This window comes from Melanerpes formicivorus, unplaced genomic scaffold, assembly GCF_026170545.1.
Source record: "Melanerpes formicivorus ecotype bairdi unplaced genomic scaffold, bMelFor1.0.p_v2 SCAF_1, whole genome shotgun sequence".
NCBI classification, from domain to species: Eukaryota; Metazoa; Chordata; class Aves; order Piciformes; family Picidae; genus Melanerpes; species Melanerpes formicivorus.
Window position 1 is genome coordinate 49,865,891 of NW_027142353.1, and position 20,210 is coordinate 49,886,100.

The following is a 20,210-nucleotide window of genomic DNA, read 5'->3' on the forward strand; positions in this document are numbered from 1 at the left end:
AATTCCTGTCTTCAAGAATCACAGTTCTCCATTTGAATCCTTGGCTTTTTCCTGTTCTGGCTCCCATGCACTAGCCTCTCCTGTCTTAAGAGAGGTTTCCTGTGAATTTTCTTCGAACAAAGAGTCCATTATTTAATCCAGTGCACCCAGATGTTCCAGTTGGACTCTGGGAGGAGGTGGAGAGTGAAGAGGAAGCGAGAATCAGAAGCAGTAAAACTTTCATAAATGGCTATTCTCTTGTTATATCTTTTGAAAATGGAGTACGCGCCTGCCATGTTCCATAAACACGTGCATTGCATTAGGTATAAGCCAATGCATTTCACTCAAGCACAGCTAAATATTAGAGGAAAAATAACAATGAGTTATGGTTGCAGGGGAAAATTGGAGGGAAGAAGAGTTTGCCTCATTCAGTGAGCAATAACCTGATTGGTAGACACTTAGAGGATCTGAAGAAGATGTGAAGCAACTGGTATAAAAGTACGTTGAACTGCTCTTTATAATGAAGAATGGGGAGCACAGTGTCTGGTTTACACAAGGTTTCTCTCAATTTACAGTGTGAAATAGTTGTGCCAGTGTAAAGCTGGGAATTACCTTGGTGTTTGCCTTTGGTAGACTGCACAGAAGTCCTGAGCAGATGTTTGTAATAGTTTGTCATTAGTAGATGTATAACCATTTCTCATGACATTATTATATTATCCTTACCCACAAAGGATTCAAATAAAATGTATCAGTCAGTGTATGCATGCGTGCTACCATATTAATAACAATTCACAGGATGGCATCGATTGTTTCAGCTGCCTAATTCAATATGGAAAGTCAGTGAGATCGTAAATCATGGAACAAATTATCTTTTCTCTTAAAAGAGAGTGAAAACACTGCTGTTAGATTTATTTGAATGGACATATGCTCCTGTACCTAGCAGCTCTGAAAGCAAATTAGTGAAACAGTTTTCAGATCAATAGCTACAACAGCATTTATGCTTTTTAGGGGTCCTTCTTCTTTTTTTTTTTTTTGTCATTGTGTGACTCATGAGATAAATAAATTATCTAAAACCCCTTAAGATCAAAAAAAAAGGGTTCTAAATTATTTGTGTGCCTGGTAGACTTACACAAGATGTAAGTCTACACAAGATGTAATTGCACATCAGCGCAGCTGTAGCAGTTGTCTGTGTGCACATGATTTAATTTTGTTCTATTGTAGGCTCAGCTAAGCTGTGTTGTATTAACTCACTTTTACTGTGCATATATGTAGACAATTGCTGTGACTTAGCTGATGTTCAGTAACACTGTAAGCAGCAGTAAAAAACATAAAATGTACAGTTTTAAAAAGCATACCTCATGAAATTGGTCATTTCTTTTGCTTTTTAAAAACATGGATGGATCCATTTTTTTTGTGTGTGCTTGCATCAGATAGGTTCTGCATGTTAACTTGGAGCCAAAAAAGTGAAAAGGGTTACAAAGACCTGTGTCCACAGCTGCAGCTCATACTGCTGTGAAAAGAGAAGTCAAAACTCCACTCTATGAGAGACACGGGGAGCGAGAGCACTCATCAATGAGCTCAGCACAGACAAGCACTTTGGAGCCACAAAACAATCTCCTGCCCACATGGGAGTCTGCAGGAAAGGGTGGGAGTTTGACGGCTTTTTGGATCTGTCCCCATTTCATCTTAATCTGCTCTGGCTCCTGATCTTTTCAAAGTCTCCCCATTGTGCATGTGATTTCTGCTAAACACGCAGAGAAATTTTTAAGATCAAGACCATATGATATAGCAAGATTAATCTACCCTTTGGCCTTCACCTCTCCCTCCCACTGGGGGAGAGGTTTGGTTCTGCTAATTTGTCATGTTACTTTTTTATTTTTTTTCTCCTGCCATTGGGTTTTTTCCTCTTCATGGTTCACCTAAATTGGGGATTTTGGCCCAAACACTCTCAGCATATAATGAAGATAAATAGAATTCTTCGTGTCCACTGCATGAATTTTGCAGACATCATTGTTTATTTCATCCAGTTTTAATGTGAAGAATTTGTAACTCATTTGTAGAATATAAGTGCTTTTTTCATTTTTATTATATATATATATATAGTGGCTGAGTGAATCCCTGTAGGTCTGTGAAGCAGATGTGTTAGTACAGCCTGTAAAACAGCTTCATTCCTTCCCTCATCTTCTGCAATGCAGTCAAGTTTTGAATTGTTATGATATGCAGTAATTAAATATGAATAAATAAAATATCACCGGATAATGAAGCTGCAGTCCCCCCTGTCATGTTAAATCATTGATGAGGTGCCTGTGAGTAAGATCTGTTGCTGATGATGTCTAACGCCTTGAAGTCTCTGATTAGTTTTGGGAGCATTTGTGTAAATTTTTCTGTTGTCCTTGCATCAATAGCCAGAAGAAAAATAATATTTTACCTCAGTAAAATATATATGGGTCATTATATCCTCCAGCCTCATCAATCCATTCCTTCATGTTTTGCAGATAACAATGATGTAATTCAACTGTGTTACCTTGTAAGGTGCCAGTCTGTAATTTGAAAGATTGTTAGAATAAAGAATTAGAGGTTTTGTGAATAGATGCAGGGTACCTTGATTACTTATTTGTGTTTGTAAAATCATGTTTACCCCATAAAAATGTTTATCTCCGTGGAAGAATGGTAGAAACAATTAACAAGATCAAAATCTTTGTTTGCATTTGTCTGTTTCAAAGTGGCCCAGATGTTAATCCAGGTATTTTAGATCCTTCAAATCCTACTCTGTCAGAACTAAGGTATGAATTCAGTATACATGCTCTTCTGAAAAGTCCTCTGGTCCCCATAATGGCTTTCAACCCATCTAAAACAATACTTCTTGATATATATCTATTATTTTTATGCCTATAAGTATCTCAGATGTAAAACTCCAGAGACTTAATTTCAAACTCTACTGTTTGCACTCTACTTCTCTCACCCATAAGAATATCTAGTTTACAAGTTACAAGAAAGCTTTCAACTGGTTTCATCACATGTGAATATCAGGGGAGGGAGCTCCTCTTTGATCAGGGAAGCAATTTGTGCATAAGGTTGGTTACTTCAAAAGGTGCTTCTTGTTTGAAACAGTTCAGAAAGCTGGAATTCTATTGGTCTTCTGCAGCTATTTCAGTTGGACACTTAAGACGTATAGCTCAGACTATCCAGCATTCCTTGGTGCTTGCTTTTAGACCATAACTGGTGTGGAAACACCATTATTCAGTTGAAGTCTTACAGTGTTAGGTTGAGACTGGACAATCAAAGTACTTGATGGTTTTGTTTGACAAGTTCTCATGACATCATGACATTTCTTGTTGCATTTGCACTGTTTTCTTTCTTTGTAATGCTTTTATCTCTCCCCCCTACCCCCCACCCAATATTTCTTTATTGTTAGAATTATGTTACTTAATGTAGTGTGTCTGTGGTGCTCTGCTTTTATATAGTCAATGAGCTACACCTTCTGTCACATGGAATATAATAAGTAGGAAAGAAATTGGAATGGGAGTGATTATTTTTATCCAGCATCATCATAGAATTCCTAGAGATTCCCAAATGTGATTTAAATAAACCCTCTCATATAAGCAATATACTGCAGTAGCACAGAAGATAACATTGGCCAGCCCAAGCTCCATTTTCCTATAACTAGTTTGCTACCAGTACCTAAATTAAATCTAGGATGGTACCTCCAGATCTCTACATTGCAGTCAAAAAGTAAGCATACCTCGTTAAAAAACTCCCATTTGTTCATAGCATTATTCTTTCAGTGTAGGGGAACACACCTAATGCACATAACAGAGTTCTGGCATTTGGAATTGCCTTTTATCTCCACAGGTTTGCATGCAGGCACATGTAAATGTGGAGGAAGCAAACAAAGCCCAGCTTGTGGCACCTAAATAGAACCACATGCTGCAAACCTCAGCCAGCAATGCAGCTGCCAGCAAAGCTTCAGCGTCCACACATCCCAGGAGCAATGTCAGCAGCTGCAAGCCCAACAACATTTCTGGCAGTGATATTTTCCAGTTTAGGCCTGGCCATGCTTTACATCTCTTGCCCATCTGTTTGTTTTGCATTGCGTTACATCATCCCGATTGCAGTATTTAAACTATAAAGTTGTTGAGGGATCATACAGAGGGGGAAGCAGCCTTGTGCACGTTGCCTCAGGGAGAGGTTTCTGTTCAAAGAAGCTGGTGTCAGAGAAAGTGCAGGGGCTTTTCTGTGGGAGGAACAGACATATGGGAAGGTAGGACTGACGCTGACAAAACCACGGAGAGGTTAGAAACAAATTGGAAAGTTAAGCCAAGGATATTTTGTCGTCAGTATTTCTACATTGCAATTGCAAAGGGGGTTTATGATGTTCTTGAAGACCACCTTGGGGTCCAGATACTGGTAGAATAGAAATTAGGAATTCCAGGAACTATGTTTTATCATCAGAGGTGTTGCCTAATTCAGTAATTTGTGATTCTGAATAACATTGTGTTCTATGTGCTTGTGTTTGTGAGAAAGAAGTCACATTTTTTCTTAGAGCATCTGGAGGAATATAAGAAGAATATTACCCTGTTAATAAATCTGGTTCTTAAGTTAACTTTTGGGTTCATCTTTGTTTAGAATTCTTGGTATTTATCTTTTGAAAATACTCTTGTAAAAACTATTTTGGAATGACCTTTCAAAGGAAGTTGTCTTCTTGAGAATACTTACAGGGAGTAAGTTAACATTGGCTTTGCACCAAGTTGTTACTGGTAGTTGTTCCTTATCTGTTCAGAACAAGCTTCTGAGTGTTGGATTCCTTTGAAGATTAGGAATACTCTTAATCCCAAACTTCTAAGTGTATGTTTTAGACAAGTAGGGCTTGTCTGTAAAAAAAATATACTTCTCAAACATATCTGAGAAAATTGTGGGTGACTCACAAAGAATAATGTGGCAAAATTTGTTAATTATTTTTTCATCTTTCAGAGTTGCTACATCACTTAAATTCAAAAGCAGCCCAGTGTTTTGTCAAATCATGTGATAACTCTCTTCAAACACCTAGTAGAATTTCATTTTTATTTAAAGAATCAGCAAAGGATATGGTTCCACATTTGAATTTCTTTAAAATTAATGGAAGAGATACAGGGCTATGGATGTCCTGGACTGCATCAAAATGCATGGCCAGCAGGTCAAGGAAGGTAATTCTACCACTCTGCTCCACTCACCTGGAGTACTGTGAGCAACTCTGCAGTCCTTAGCACAATCACATTAATCTGGTGGAGCAGGTCCAGAAAAGGGCCACAAAAAAGACCCAAGTGGTGGAGCATCTCTCCCATGAGGACAGAGAGAGATCTGAGGTTGTCCAACTTGGAGAAGAGAAGGCTCTGGGGAAACCTTATCTGTGGCCTTTCAGTCCTGAAAGGGGTCTATATGACAGAACAGGACAATCTTTTTATCAAGGCCTCTTGTGACAGGACAGGGGGTAATGGTTTTAAAATAAAGGAGGGTAGATTTAGACTAGACATAAGGAAGAGTTATTTTTTATGCAATGAGGGTAGTGAAACACTGGAACAGGTTGCCCAGAGAGACGTTAGAAGTCCCAACCCTGGAAACATTCACAGTACAGGGCTCTGAGCAACCTGATCTAGTTAAAGATGCCACTGCATACTGAAGGAGGAGGATGGGAAGGGGGGCAGGGGTGAAACTGGATTAAATTACTTTTAAAGGTCCTTTCCAACCTATAGCATCCTGTTATTCTATGTTTCTTGGACACCACATTACAGAAAAAAATATTACATGGGTTCAAAGAATTTAAAGAAAGAGACACCCTTACAAAACATTCTTGTCTAGAGCACTGTTAGGTGTGGCATACTTTGTCAGTCATAGTAAGGGCTTTCATTTCAGCTCAGACTAATGTCGGTTAAGTTTGTGAAATAATTTTGCAAACTAGTTTCTGAAACCAGTGATCTACTGAAATGTTAGATACTATAATAAATGATACATGTAATTTTATAAGGTGGGGTGTAAAGCATTGGTTCCAACAATAAAATAACTGAATGTGTATAAATACAGAGTTATCGATGCACAGTAAGCGCTGCTTCTGTGTCCCTCTTTGCCTACCCGCTGCTTGTTGGTTACCATCAACTGCATATTAAGCTGGGATCCATCCTTCAAATGTTTACAGTGCAGACTGCTTCTTGCCCTGGTGTGGGCTAACATGTTTTCAGCATGTTGTAGTTTATGTTATTTCCTTGTGATAGCTTTTCTTGAACTGGGTAGCACGTGCATGTTACCGCTTTGGCGTGACTTTGTTGGGTTTTGGTTTGGAGGCTTTGGTTTGGTTTTGTGTGGTTGGTTTGTGTGTGTGTGTGTTTTCGGGTTTTTTTTAATATGTTCATGCCTATATATGGACTTAAGAATGAAAGATGTGTTTTTAAAGCAGCTTGAGTTGTGGAAGATATAGATAGAGCCATGCCTCCTCAAGCAACTATAGCATCACAAAATCAGTTTAGATGTGTTCAGTGGGTGTAAAAAACAACCTGATCCAGGAAATTGTTAAGAAATGTCATCTCTCAGTATTAAGTTCCATCATATAGCTAGTTTGGAATGAATGTACATACGTCTTAATGGTTATGAGAGAATATTAGCCAACAAGATTCTGAACTGTCTATGAAGTAGAAATCTACAGTTTTGGGGAAATACCAATTTTGCTAATACCCTGCTGAGAGAAATTCTTAAAGCTAATCAGTCTGACTTTTGAAGACAAATAAAAGATTTATATCTCAATATTCACCCCACTCAGGAAATTATAATGATTTAAATTTATCCATTAAGTAAGCACTTTTTCCTTGCTAAAATGTTCTTGGACTTTCAGTCAGTTTTACATTAGAATGCTTATCTTCATTTTACTATCCTTCATGACAGATGTGCTGACAATGAATAAGTTTTTGAGTACCTTCTGTGAGTCATACTAGGAGGAGTTAATCAAAAGCATCATAGAAAGGATCTAAGAGGTCCCATGGGAGGACCTGCTATATCTAAATTGACTTTACAGGTTTCTAGCTAGCATATCTATGTGAAGTGATAGTTAGGGAAGTTCAGTAAGTTCTCCACCTGATCCATGGCAGTCCTTCTTTATTGTTGCAGTTAAAAACATATTTCTTCATGTCTGAGTTAATCTATTTGTTAGAAACTTAAGATCATTTGTCCTATTTGTGATACAAGTAATAGGATTTTTTTTTCTTCTTTCTGAGAGTGTATTAAGTATTGAAACCTTCTATTTTGGCTCATCACTTCCCATTTATATTGGTTATCCTGATAATTTACATAATTTAGATATCATTTATATATATAATATATTATACTATATTATATATATTATTTATATTATATATATATATATTTATATATATCTCATTTGTATTGGTTATCCTGATCATGTTTCCCAGAGTTGTGATCATAGTTTCTCTCTCAGCTCTCTGAAGGTGAAAGCTTTGTTTCTAAATGGGGAACACAAAAGTGTATTTGTTGCTTTAGCGAATAGTGCAGTAACCCTAAGGAAACCAAAGTCGTTCAGATGTCACAGAATCATAGAATCGTTTTAATTGGAGAACACCTCTAAAGTCATCAAGTCCAGCGATAAACCTAACACCACCATGGTCATTAAACCGTATCCCAAAGTGCCATGTCTACATGTTTTTAATACTCTCAAGGATGATGATGCTGCCACCTCTCTGGGCAGCCTATTCTAATGCCTGACCACCGTTTCAGTAAAGATTTTTTTCCTAATATTCTATCTAAACAGCCCTTGGCACAATTTCAGGCCAAATCCTCCTGTTCTATCATTTGATACTAGGGAGAAGAGACCAACACTCACCTCACTACAGTCTCATTTCAGGGAGTTTGTAGAGAGTGAGGAGGTCTCCTCTCAGTGTCCTTTTCTCCACAGTAAACAATCCCAGTTTCTTCTGCTGCTTCTTATAAGACTTGTTCTTTAGACCCTTCATCAACTTCCTTGCCCTCTTCTGGACATGCTCCAGCAACTCAATGTCCTTCTTGTAGTGAGGGGCCCAAAACCGAACACAGTATTTGAGATGCTGCCTCACCAGTGCCAAGTACAGGGACACAATCACTTCCCTACTCTTCCTGATGCAGACTAGGATGCTGTTGGCCTTCTTGGCCACATGAGCACACTGCTGGCTCACGTTCAGCACTTCTCCAGTTTTCAGGATTCTTCAAAATACCTGTTATGTTCTAGAATGCTTACAGCCTTACCCTATGGTAGTGTCATCTCTGGATTAAAAATTCATATTCAGTTTATTCATAAAAATATTAACTAGTACCAGGCTCAGAAACAAAATCCTGGAGAGCTTCTCTGCTCTTTCTTTCCCAGTTTGACAGTAATTCCTTTGAGAACTACTCTGGTTTGGTTTTCCAATACCCATTTTAAAAACAGTTTCTGCAGATGTTGTTTTCCAAAGCTATGGGTTTAAATATCCCCATTAGAAAAGTTTACCATCACTACCACCCCCCGTTATTCTGTTATAAGACTACTTTGACAGTTCATTCTTGACAAAACTCTTTAGACTGTTGGCATGCAATTTTAATACCTTCTAAGCTTTTATTGTTTTATATTATTAAAGAATGGTTGAGGTTGGCAGGGACCTCTAGAGGTCATCTGGTCCAGCCTCCCTGCTCAAGCCACCAGGAGCCAAGATCATGTCTAGACAGCTTTTGAATATCCCCAAGGCTGGAAAATCCACCACATACCTGTGAACGGGTGTGACAGTGCTGTTACCCTCAGACTGAAAAAGTGTTTCCTGATATTCAGAGGGAATCTCCTATGTTTCAGCTGTGCCCACTGCCTCATTTCTTGCCACATCTAGAAGGAAAGAACCATGACTCTGTCTTCTTTATACCCTTCCTTTGGATATTTTTTTTCCCCTCATCTCAAGTTAGACTGACTGTTCTGCAACTCCTAGTTTTCTCATTTGTCCCAGTTTTAAAGACTGGCACTTGCTTTGATTTTGTTTTTTTCTTTCTCATCTCTTGGAACTTTACTTGTCCTTCATAATTCTCAAAAATAGTGTCTTGTAACTCATAGATTGTCTCTGGTATGCCTCTAAATATTCTTCACATCTGCTAATATGAAAATGTTGCATAAGGACTCTGTCTGACCCGTTCTCAGTATGTCTTGTCTTCTAGTCTTGCTGTTGCTAAAGTTACATTATCTGTTTGGGTGCAGAAAATATTTTTAATGAAAACTGAAGCAAAAAAAAAAATGAAACAGTTTGCTTCTCATATTCATGCTTTTTAAAATGGTAGTTTATATATATATATATATTCCCCTTTTGTGCAAGACTCCTTGCTAATCTAACTAATTAGCTGTGTAAGTGCTATGGGATTTTGTTTTGTGCTTAACTGTTGTGACTATTATCTTTATCCCATTATAGTGTATGGTGTTACTTTGAAGAAAAAAGAAAAAAAGAGAGAGCTTTCAATGCTTAATACTGCACAATACAGTTGTGAGACTGATGAGTGCATCATAAATATGCAGATTTGCTTGAGAAAAAGCATCAAAGCAGAAATAAATAGGACATTCGGTTTAAATACATATTTTCTGCCTCATCACAAATCAGTTACTTGGAAAAATCTGTAACTTCAGGAGACTCAGTTGAAATGTGCTAGAATTTAACTGTTTAAAATGTTTGTTTCTCAGTAATGCCTTTATTTGATACTTTCCATGTGAAGCACATTTTCTGAAAATTAGGATTTCTATTTTTCTAACTGTGGGAAGGACTTGATCTTGTAAACTTCCAAAAGGGTCATCTGAATTGGAAGATGGTTGAAAATAAGTGATACTCTTCAGATAGCAAGTAGTAGTACCAAAACCTCAGAATTTGTTGGACTGCAACGTTGTCATTTATCTTAGATTGGAATGAAAAAAAATGATGGAATGCCTGTATTCTTGATTCTTAGGATGATGTTAATATCAACCATATGGATCAGATAGGAGGTCTGTTTATTCTCAAAGTAAAGAACAAGGTGATTTTTAATAGGTAATATGACAAACATTCAACAAGTCCAAGTGCCGAGTGCTGCACTTTGGCTACGGCAATCCCATGCAGAGCTACAGGCTGGGGTTGGAGTGGCTGGAGAGCTCCCAAACAGAGAGGGACCTGGGGGTGCTGATCTACAGCCACCTGAATATGAGCCAACAGTGTGCCCAGGTGGCCAGGAGGGCCAATAGCATCCTGGCCTGCATTAGGAATAGTGTGGCCAGCAGGAGCAGGGAGGTCATAGTGCCCCTGTACTCTGCTTTGGTTAGGCTGCACCTTGAATACTGTGTCCAGTTCTGGGCCCCTCAGTTTAAAAAAGACATCGAAACACTTGAACATGCCCAGAGAAGGGCAACAAGGCTGGTGAGAGGCCTTGAGCACAAGCCCTATGAGGAGAGGCTGAGGGAGCTGGGATTATTTAGCCTGGAGAAGAGGAGGTTCAGGGGTGACCTCATTGCCCTCTACAACTACCTGAAAGGTGGTTGTAGCCAGGAAGGGGTTGGCCTCTTCTCCCAGGCAACCAGCACCAGAACAAGGGGACACAGTCTCAAGCTGTGCCAGGGGAGGTTTAGACTCGAGGTGAGGAGGAAGTTCTTCACCGAGCGAGTCATTTGGCATTGGAACGGGTTGCCCAGGGAGGTGGTTGAGTCATCGACCCTGGAGGCGTTCAAGGGGAGATTGAACGTGGCACTTGGTGCCATGGTCTAGGCATGGGGTCTGTGTTGATAGGTTGGACTCGATGATCCTTGAGGTCCTTTCCAACCTAAGCGATACTGTGATACTGTAAATGCTACCTCTTCATGCTGAACAAGAAAATAAACAATTGCTCTTGCTGAACAGAAAAGTTACAAACAGTATCGTCCTCTCATTCCTTCTCCATTCTATGAATAAAACTATGCCAAGAAAAACACCATCCAAATTGTGCACATAAAGTAAGGTACTTCAGTGATGAATTTTTTCAGGGGTAATTGAAGGATATATACTCTTAGTATATATGTCCTGTAAACAAAAGCCATAAGCAAAAGCAGGACACATCTTAACCATTTCCGGTTTAAAGTAGCATCTGGATACTTTGATCAGTGCAACTGCTGTGATAGCCTAATGAAGTAGAACATGGTTCTGAATATAGGGGCAAACTATTGAAGCATTGGAACAAATTGGGGGAATTATATTGAATGGTGATAATAAAAATCCTGGAAGTGGAAGGGAATATGTAACAGGACAAACAAGACATGCACGTTAAAGATTACATGTGTTCTAGTGGTGTGTTTTAGCCAAAATATTAACATGGAAGTTTGTATGAGATAATTCCAGCAAAAAGTATAGCACTTGGAGAAGACAGGAAGATGAAATATACTCATTCACAGTAAGTTCATGAAATACAGCTGAAATCTGACTACTGTTTGTATTATGAGCCCATCCAAAAGAGGGATTGGTGAGGCATTGGAACATGCTGCCCAGGGAGATGGTGGAGTCACCGTCCCTGGAGGTGTTAAAGAAGTGTGTAGGTAGGGTGCTTCAGGATGTAATTTAGTGGTCATGGTAGTTGGATTACAGTTGGAATCAATGATCTTAAAGGTTTTTTCCAACTTTAATGGTTTTATGAGCCTATGAAAGATAGTCTATTTAAGGTATGTTCACTAGTACTCAAAATCTGTAATTTATACCTGATCATTCATGCATAAGCTTCATCTTCTCTAACTTACATCTACTAAGATTGGTTATAGAAATGAACATGTTCTACTGACTGTAGAAAGACCTTCTATATGTATGTGTCATATTTTCTAGATATATAGTACTAGATGAGTTCAGTCCTCCCAACAGTGTCTTTAAGTTAAGCGTATTTGTAGGTAAAGTAGGCAATACTTAAAGTAATGTTTTGATTGTAAATACAATCCATTTGTCCTTTTAGAAAAACTTTGTGGGAGACTTCACTGAATTTAGAAACAGCAATGCTGAAAGTTATACATTAGAGCAGAATGAGATAGTAGAGATAATTCAGGAACCCACAAATACCTTCTTTCTAACTTACAAGGCATTTTTTGAGTAATACATACATCTGAAAGCATTCATAGGTTGGATGAAGCTATTTGCGTCCCTAAGAGCCTGCAAGATCTCTGTTTTATTGATGTGCAGCAAGACATAGATGGCTTTAGCTGTTAACATTTTATTTTCTGTAGCTTTAGCCTTGTGAGTGAATACTTAGTTTCAGAATTGTAGAACGATTTTTCACATGAAAGAAAATCTAGCTTTTTCTGTATTTCATATCCCAGTAAAAGCATGTTTCACTGTAGGTATTTACTAGCAGGGATATTCAGCACAGAGTTGAAAGAGGCAGTATTCCTAATCTTTATCATGAGCTGGTTACTGGTAAGGAGTCAAATCAGAAGATAAGATTTCTCAAAAGCACATCCATTTACAGTGACAGATAGCTTAGTGCATGGGATAAAACTTTAGGAGTTTTTTATTCTATGCTTACATCACTGTCCATCTGCATCAGGAACATACTGAACAGGAAGACATGCAGAACAAAACTGAAGTAGGCACAACCATGACGATAGAAGATTTGAAATTACTTAAAACCTCTGTGAAACAACCTATATCCCTTTCATTTCTGGAAACTGTATGATAGTTACCCTTTTGAAGATGTTGTAATTACAAGTCATAGCTGCCACTGATTCACCAGTGGGGTTGGATGAATTGCAATGTATGTCAATGCCACTAGACAGGATGGTACCGTTTCCCCTTTGCTGAAGGGAGTGAAACTTCTGCAAACAGCAGATTACTGGTTTTAACTGAAGGCATGAATGCAACTGAAAAGTAAAATCTTATTAGCTGCATTAAGAATTAGCAACATGGAACAAATTATTCTTAACATTAAAAATTAAATTCAGTACTGCATTTGGGATAATGATCTACTGATTGGCCTGAGGACACTGCTAGTGAGGCTAATGTCTTTTAAGTAGTGGTAAAAGGTACCAGCCTAAGGCTCATAGTAAAATGGCTTACCAACAGTCACAAACACCCATGATCCTCCCTCCTTGCTTATCTGTGGGATACAGCTGTTGCTGAAACCAAGTTAAATGTTTCATCTTGGAGAAACAAATTGTCAGGGATATGGAAAAATAAATATCTATCCCTTACACACAGACCTCAAATACAAAAAGGCGAAATATAGCAGAGAGCAATATTTTAGCCCAGAGAGAGCTTGTGAAGGCCATACAGTCAGCTTCTGAGTAGCTGACAAGCAAGCCTTTTTGATCTCCTGGTAATTTAGTTAGCTTTTCACAGTCTTCTCTAGAAACATATTAAATTTGTTCATTTTATGACACATTTATTGCAGATTAGTTACTCTCTGCTGTTTTCTTGGCATTGTAAAATCTAATGAACATAGAAGATAATGAAACATTTTGGAAATGAAAAATCACAGAGCTGGAGACCAGAGGTGTTATGATTCTGTGTGTTAGCATCCCTTAATTACTTCAGGCTTACATTTTACCCATTTGACAACCAGAAGAATCAAGAGTTCAGAAATAAATATATTACCGGTCCTCCTAGTTGCACCAGTTCCTACCACTCATTGGCACCACGGTGCAATCTCAGGAACCTTGTGTTCCTTATATTGTCCCAACAGCGTCTCAGTGGTGTCAGATCATAGCCTCAGCCTTATTGCTAATGTCCATTAAATATCTCAGACCTCTGTCATAATATTCCATGCTATAAAGTGACTGCAGTGTTACATTGTTAGATAATCTCTACTTCTGTCCTACTTTGTAGTTCTTTCAGTGGTTATACAACAGAACATCTTATTGCCAGATATTTCAGTTTAAAAACATTTTTATTTATCTAGTATTCTGAGTTGGAAAGCAATAAAGGCTGTGATTGGATCGTAAAGCTAACCTGCTTTTGCTTCACGTTACCATGGGTATCATAATTTTTTTTCCTTTTATTATAGTCAGTCAATGGTGAGAGGAAGAGCTGGGGCTTGCGATATATTTCTTTCCTCACTGAACAACTACAGAAACACCTGGTATTTCTTCTTGGTTGAGCTTGCCCAAATGAGTGAGAAAGCCAGTATAACTCTCTTGTGTCAGGAGTTCAGATCTATTTCTGATAAAGTTTTGGCATGAAAAGAGAATGAGGGGGGAAATGCTCTTCTGTTTCATGGCTTACCAAGGACCTGTTTTATAGTCATTGGAATACTGATGATGAGGAGATGTGTATTTATTTCCTTACCACTATAGATTCTGTGTAGCAAATGCAGTTTCAAAACCCACTTGTTTTCCCTTCCTATTTATGTACATACAGTTCTACAGCAACAAGCAGATTATGGTAATGTCTTAGAGGAGATGATCAGTGATTGTGTGGTTAATGAGTGGGATCTTTGCTTGCAGTAAAATTTCATTTTCCAAAATAAATGTGACCACAGAAATGCACACGTAAACTGTTCACAGGAGCTGAGAAGTGTTTACAACAAGCAGCATGGTTACATTATACCCCTAACTGGAATTGCTTTTAGGCACTGTAATTAGTCTTGCTACAGTCTGTGAAAACATGAGTTGCCTCACTCTGGTGTGTGCAGCACTGAAAGCTTGTCCATGTGGCTCTCTGCAGGCCATACCATAGCCCATGTCATTTACGAACAAACTTGAAAGCCCATAAGAAACAGGGCACTATTAAAGTTTACCTGAGAGTTCATAGTGGTGTTTGAGCAGAGAGAATATATCCTCACTTGGATTACAATCTTTTAAAACTTTGCTACTTGTGAGTTATTTTTGAGAGGAAAAATAAAATTCTACCAAAGAAATGAACAAGTTCAAAAGTGTTTGTACAAATAGAAAAAGTAGGGAAGGAGACAAAGTGTCTATGACAGACTAGAAAGAGAGCATTGCCCTGAGAGCAAAGAATGCTTGCAGCATCTAGGGCTGTATGAACAGGAGCAGACTCGGTAAAGACAGGGAAGTAATTGGTCTCCTCTACTCAGCACACGTGAGGTCAGCACTAAATTTGAGGCACTTAGAGAGCCATTATAATGGTGGGGAGGTAGAGCACTTGCCCCCTGGCAGAAACTGATGGAGCTGGACTTGTTCAGCCTGGAAAAGGGGGACTTGCCAGCAGTCCTCAGTGCCAATGGGACAGCATCTCTTCTTCAAGATGGTGGTGTCAGAGTCCTCATAGTGATGCATGGTAAGAGGATGAAAGATGATTGAAGCAAGAGGTGACAGCAGTCAGGCAGTGGAATGGATTTGCCCAGGGCTGTGCAGTGCCCATCCTTGGGGATTTTCCAGGAACAGCTGGACAAAGCCCTGATAATCACAGAACCTCAGAATGATTGAGGTTGGATAGGACCTCTGGACCTCAGCTGATACAACTTCCTGCTCAAGCAGTGTCACTAAGAGCTGGTTGCCCAGGACCGTGTCTCCAAAGATGGAGATTTCACACCACCACTGGGCAGCTAGTTCTAGTGTTTACCCCAACAGAAAAAAAGTTGTATACCATCCTAGACATACCATCCTATTTCACTTACGCCTTTCTGGGATGGTGACTTTACCACCTTTGGGTGGTAAAGTTTCAATGTCTTCATGGACTCTGAATTTTTTCTACTAAGCAAATGACCATATTCTAATGATTTTGATGTGATTGGGTCATTCTACTTAAGACTTGTTGTTTGCTGACTATTAGAATATTGAGTTCCCTTCCTGTGACTGATTCCTGTGAATGGGGCCCACACTGAGTTTACTTAGAGTTTTACAAGATTAAACAAGTTGGCTATTAGGTTTTTGGACATTTTAAATCTTTGTTTACAAGAAAGGTAAAGAACTTGTTTATGTTCAACATGTATAGACAGTTTCTGGAGCAGCTGTTTATGCCAGTATTACAATGTAAGGTTCCTGCTGTAATTACCTGGTGGAATCTAATTGAAAGCTTTCATCTGACTCCTTCTGTTTTCAGCTGATAATTTCCTGTTACAACAGAGGAAATGTTTTTCTCCATTTACACTCATTGTTTAGTATAAAGTAAGAGTAGTCATCAATGAATCACATAAAATGTCAACAGAAATCTAATTGCTACTATTGGTCATTAGGAAAGTGGGAGTTTGCAAGGAAAAGGTTTTTTTGGAAGGCTGGAGCATTTCTCTGGTCCTCTCAGCTGTGCTGGATATTCCCTCGGTAACACATCAGTTCTTGCTTCTATTTTCTTCAACAACTTGATGAAAGGCAAACAGTTAGGGCAGCCAAGAGAAATAGATTTCATGACATCATGCTCTGGTGGATATGTTTAAGTTAATTAGTTATGCTCAGTTTTATTTCTTTGTTCTCTAATCTGTCTAAACTGTGTTACAAGCTTTGCTGATCATCTGTGAAGACTAAATAATGTGCAGGCTTGTGCAATGTATTTTCTTACTAGAAAGAAAAAAAATCTTGGTTATTTCTCTTGACCTATGTGGAGGAACATTAACTATGGGAAGATAATGGGCAACATGTCATACTGAACTAAATATTTACTGATGTATTTTTAACAAATTAAGTATACTGACATCATCAGTGAAGACAGTATAAACATTACTGCAGACTTCTAATTGTATATTGGCTAAGAAGTTGAAATCTCTTCTTTCTCCAGCTGTATAACATGTCTGGTGATTAATTTGGTATCCATTATGAGTGCAAGACATCAGCGTTGTGCACACTAAATTCTTTCATCCTCAGGCCACAAACCATTTTGCAGGTGTAATGCAAGAATGCCTACAGAGCTGTGTGGGTGTATATAAACTCTAACCTGAACATCTTGCAGTGTTCTCAAGTGGGAGAGCAATTTCGCCTCTTCATTGATTTCACTAATGTCTCTTATGAGCAAGTAGTGCCATTTCCCTCAACCTGTGATGAATTGTGTGTGCTATACAATGTGGGCTGTTGCTCACCAGAGGATTAAGCAGGAGCAACAAACCTGCTTCTCTTTCTTCAAACCTTTCATGAGTGACAGACACCTGCATCACCTTGCACAGTCTTAACGTTTTGATGTATAAAAGCAGCCTTCTGGCTCTTCCAGAGGAGACTGCCTAAGATGACAGAAATGATTACATTGCATTTGGATTGTTTACAAAAATACTCACTACATTACTTGTGCTGAAATTTCAAAAGCAAATGCATTTTTTATATGTAGTCTCAGCATTGTTAAATTAAGCTATCCTAAATACCTGCAGTAACCATGGTATCTAAAAGTCTGGATTACTGCAGCAGTTCTTTGTCTGGGATGTGGTACATACTGTACTTGGATTTTAATGGAGCCACTTATACACGTTTTGTATTTTCCCATAAAACTTCTCAAGTTGAATGAAAACAAACGTGGGCTAAATGTTTGTGCTTTTCAGTGCTCTTTCTGTTACAGAGCCTTGCTGGCTTTCTTAATTGCTAACTTATGCAGTTTCTTTGTCTTCTAGAATGTCGGGTGGTGAAATCCACTTCCTATACCAAAATAGCTTCGACTTCACGTAGGAGCACCACCAAGAGCCCGGGCCCATCCCGACGCAGCAAGTCTCCTGCTTCTACTAGCTCAGGTAAAGCACACAAGAAGTCTTTCTTAACAACAGCAACCAATCTATTTCAACACAATTGTCAATGTGCTTAAAATTCCACATCTTTGTGGAAAAACATTGTGTGCATGAAACAGTTGTTGGTACACCTTCACTTGTTTTCTCAGTTGTATCTGAGATTGTTTGCCCAATATAAAATAATTCTTCATTGTTTTATAGATCATATTCTGGTTTTACCACAGTTCAATTTGGTTTTTATGCATGGTTTTGCTGACAATACCTAGAGCGACAAGAAAAGATATGTGTACTAGGAGCTGAATAAACACAGTGCAGAAAGTAGGTCAAGCTATTTTGTTTCCAAGGGAGTTAAGACGCAGTAGTGAGAAAAGACCAGCTTAAAGAAAATGACAGTGTTGAAGAAAGGGGGGCATGGCAGAGAAAGAATCCAACTACAGATGTGAACATGAGGTGTAGAAATAGGTGAGGGAGAAATAAGTCAGAGCAGCCAGTGGTGCAGGCTGGAGAAGGCACAGCAAAAAAGGTTTAAAGAAATTCTTTCTGAAGTGCCTTGCTTTGGCTGCCATTGCAGCTGCTCTCACTAATTAGTCTATGACTAGTTCCCCCCTGCAGCTTTTTACCAAGCAAAACAAACAAGGTTTTTTTTTTAAAGTGCACTAGCTAATTTGCCAGTATTGGTGCCTGAAAGTACAAATAATACTTGGTGTGGGCCAGTTGAGTAGACCCGGTCCAGCATTTGGAGCATTGCTTGTGAATATGGATTTCACAAGAGGCAAAACCTAGAGTGTGTGAAAGCCACTTTGCTCTTTCTTCTGCAAGTCTTCTGCCAACATCATACTAGGACTTGCACCATAAGGTCCTTATGAGGATGTGGTGAGCAGAATGGCCCAGGTTCACCTCTTCAGTTTCAATTAAGGGAGACATAGACCAGCTGGAACTATAGTTTTCACAAGAAGAGTAAGCTGAGATAAAGATCATTCTTGCTCAGGGAAGGAGGAAAGTGGGAGAGAGACAATGAGAGGCAGAGGTGTAGATGTTGGTAGCAGGGCTAGGAGGCAATGTGCCTCCTACATATCCTAAGAACAGCTGAAATAGAGAAACCTGGAAAGAGGTAATGGAAAGAAGTATCGATTCTGAGGAACAAGCTCAGAGCAGCTCTTTCTTAAACATACATTAATTAGCTTTCTTTGTAGCTAGGTAGAACAAAGTGAAATTAAACTTTAGCAAGGGAGGTATTTTTTGTATGTGAATGTTACAGGCTCTTTCTGTTTTTTTGCCTAATGAATATTCATTTGGAAGTATAGGTAATAGACACTGAACTGTACATGTTCATTTCTATGTGGAATAATTGTCCTGTTATGCATAACAAATGTTTTTGTCATGGGATTAGCAATATTTTTGCCATGTTGACTATGTGATACCTCGTTTGTTCTGGTCCTGAGAGAGTGTTGGTTTTACTTAAACACAAAGGAGATGTGTAGATGTAGATGAATAAATCGTAATTTCCTGCAGTTCAGTTTTACAAGAGTCTGACCAGGATACTATTACATGTCCAATCACTGAAAAAGATCAGGAGATTATTTTACAGGTTGTGGAAAGACAAAGAATGCTTTCAGTTTTGCCACAATAATAATTAATATACCATTAAATTTATAAGAAGAAAAGGAACAATGTAGTGGAGATAGACTTTGTCTATTCGATATAATCATATGGGCAATTGAATGTATTGAGGAAAACATTGAGCAAAGCCCTACAGGAGTGTGTAAGACATTGCCAGAACAGTCAGTCAAGCAGTAAAGAACTGAGGAAGGACTGGCCCAGAGTGTTATAGTGAATAGGGCTACATCTGGCTGGTTACTGGTCAACAGTGGTGTTCCTCAGGGCTTAATTCTGGGGGCAGTTCTGATCATAATTTTTATCAGTGATCTGGATGCAGGAGTTGAATGTACCAGTAGCAAGTGTGATGATGATACCAAACTGGGAGATGTCATTAAACTCTCTTGATGGGCAAGAAGCCTTGCAGATGGGTCTGGATAGATTGGAGCACAATGCAAAATACAAATATAAACTGAGCAAGCAGTGACTGGAACGCAGCCCTTCAGAAAGGGATCTAGGGATGTTGGTCATCGGCAGGCTCAACATGAGTTAGTAGTATGTTCTGGCAGGCAGGAGGGCAAAACACATCCTGGGGTGCATGAAGCAGCATAACTCATTAGTCAGAAGGGGTGATTATTCTGCTGTATTGAGAATTGGTGCAGCCTCCCTTTGAACACTGTGTGCCCCACAATGTAAGAAGTGTATGAAGAAGAGGGCAACAAAGCTGGTGACAGGGCTGTGAGGTATGTTCTGTGAGTGGCTAAGGACTTTGGACTTGTCTGGTTTGGAGAAAAGGAGGCTGAGAGGTGACCACATTGCTCTCCATGGCTTCCTATGGAGAGGAAGTGGAGAGGGACGTTCTGATCTCTTCTGTCTGGGATGCAGTGACAGGATGTGTGAGAATGGTTCAAAGCTACATCATGGGATGTTTAATTGGACATTAGGAAACATTTTTTTACCAGAAAGGAGGTAAAAAGCTGTGATGGGTTGACCCTGGCTGGACGCTAGGTGCCCACCAAAACCATTCTGTCATGACCCTCCTC

At 39.0% G+C, this 20,210-nt stretch overlaps 1 protein-coding gene across 4 annotated transcripts in view; it reads left to right on the forward strand.

The window, feature by feature from the left end:
- Positions 1-20,210, forward strand: part of DCLK1 (doublecortin like kinase 1) — a 262,133-nt gene that overhangs the window by 158,452 nt on the left and 83,471 nt on the right. For all 4 annotated transcript variants that reach the window (XM_068142850.1, XM_068142858.1, XM_068142840.1 and 1 more), the window contains exon 5: positions 17,461-17,577. In XM_068142850.1, coding sequence (XP_067998951.1) covers positions 17,461-17,577 — 117 coding nt within the window. The remainder of the gene's footprint in view (positions 1-17,460; positions 17,578-20,210) is intronic.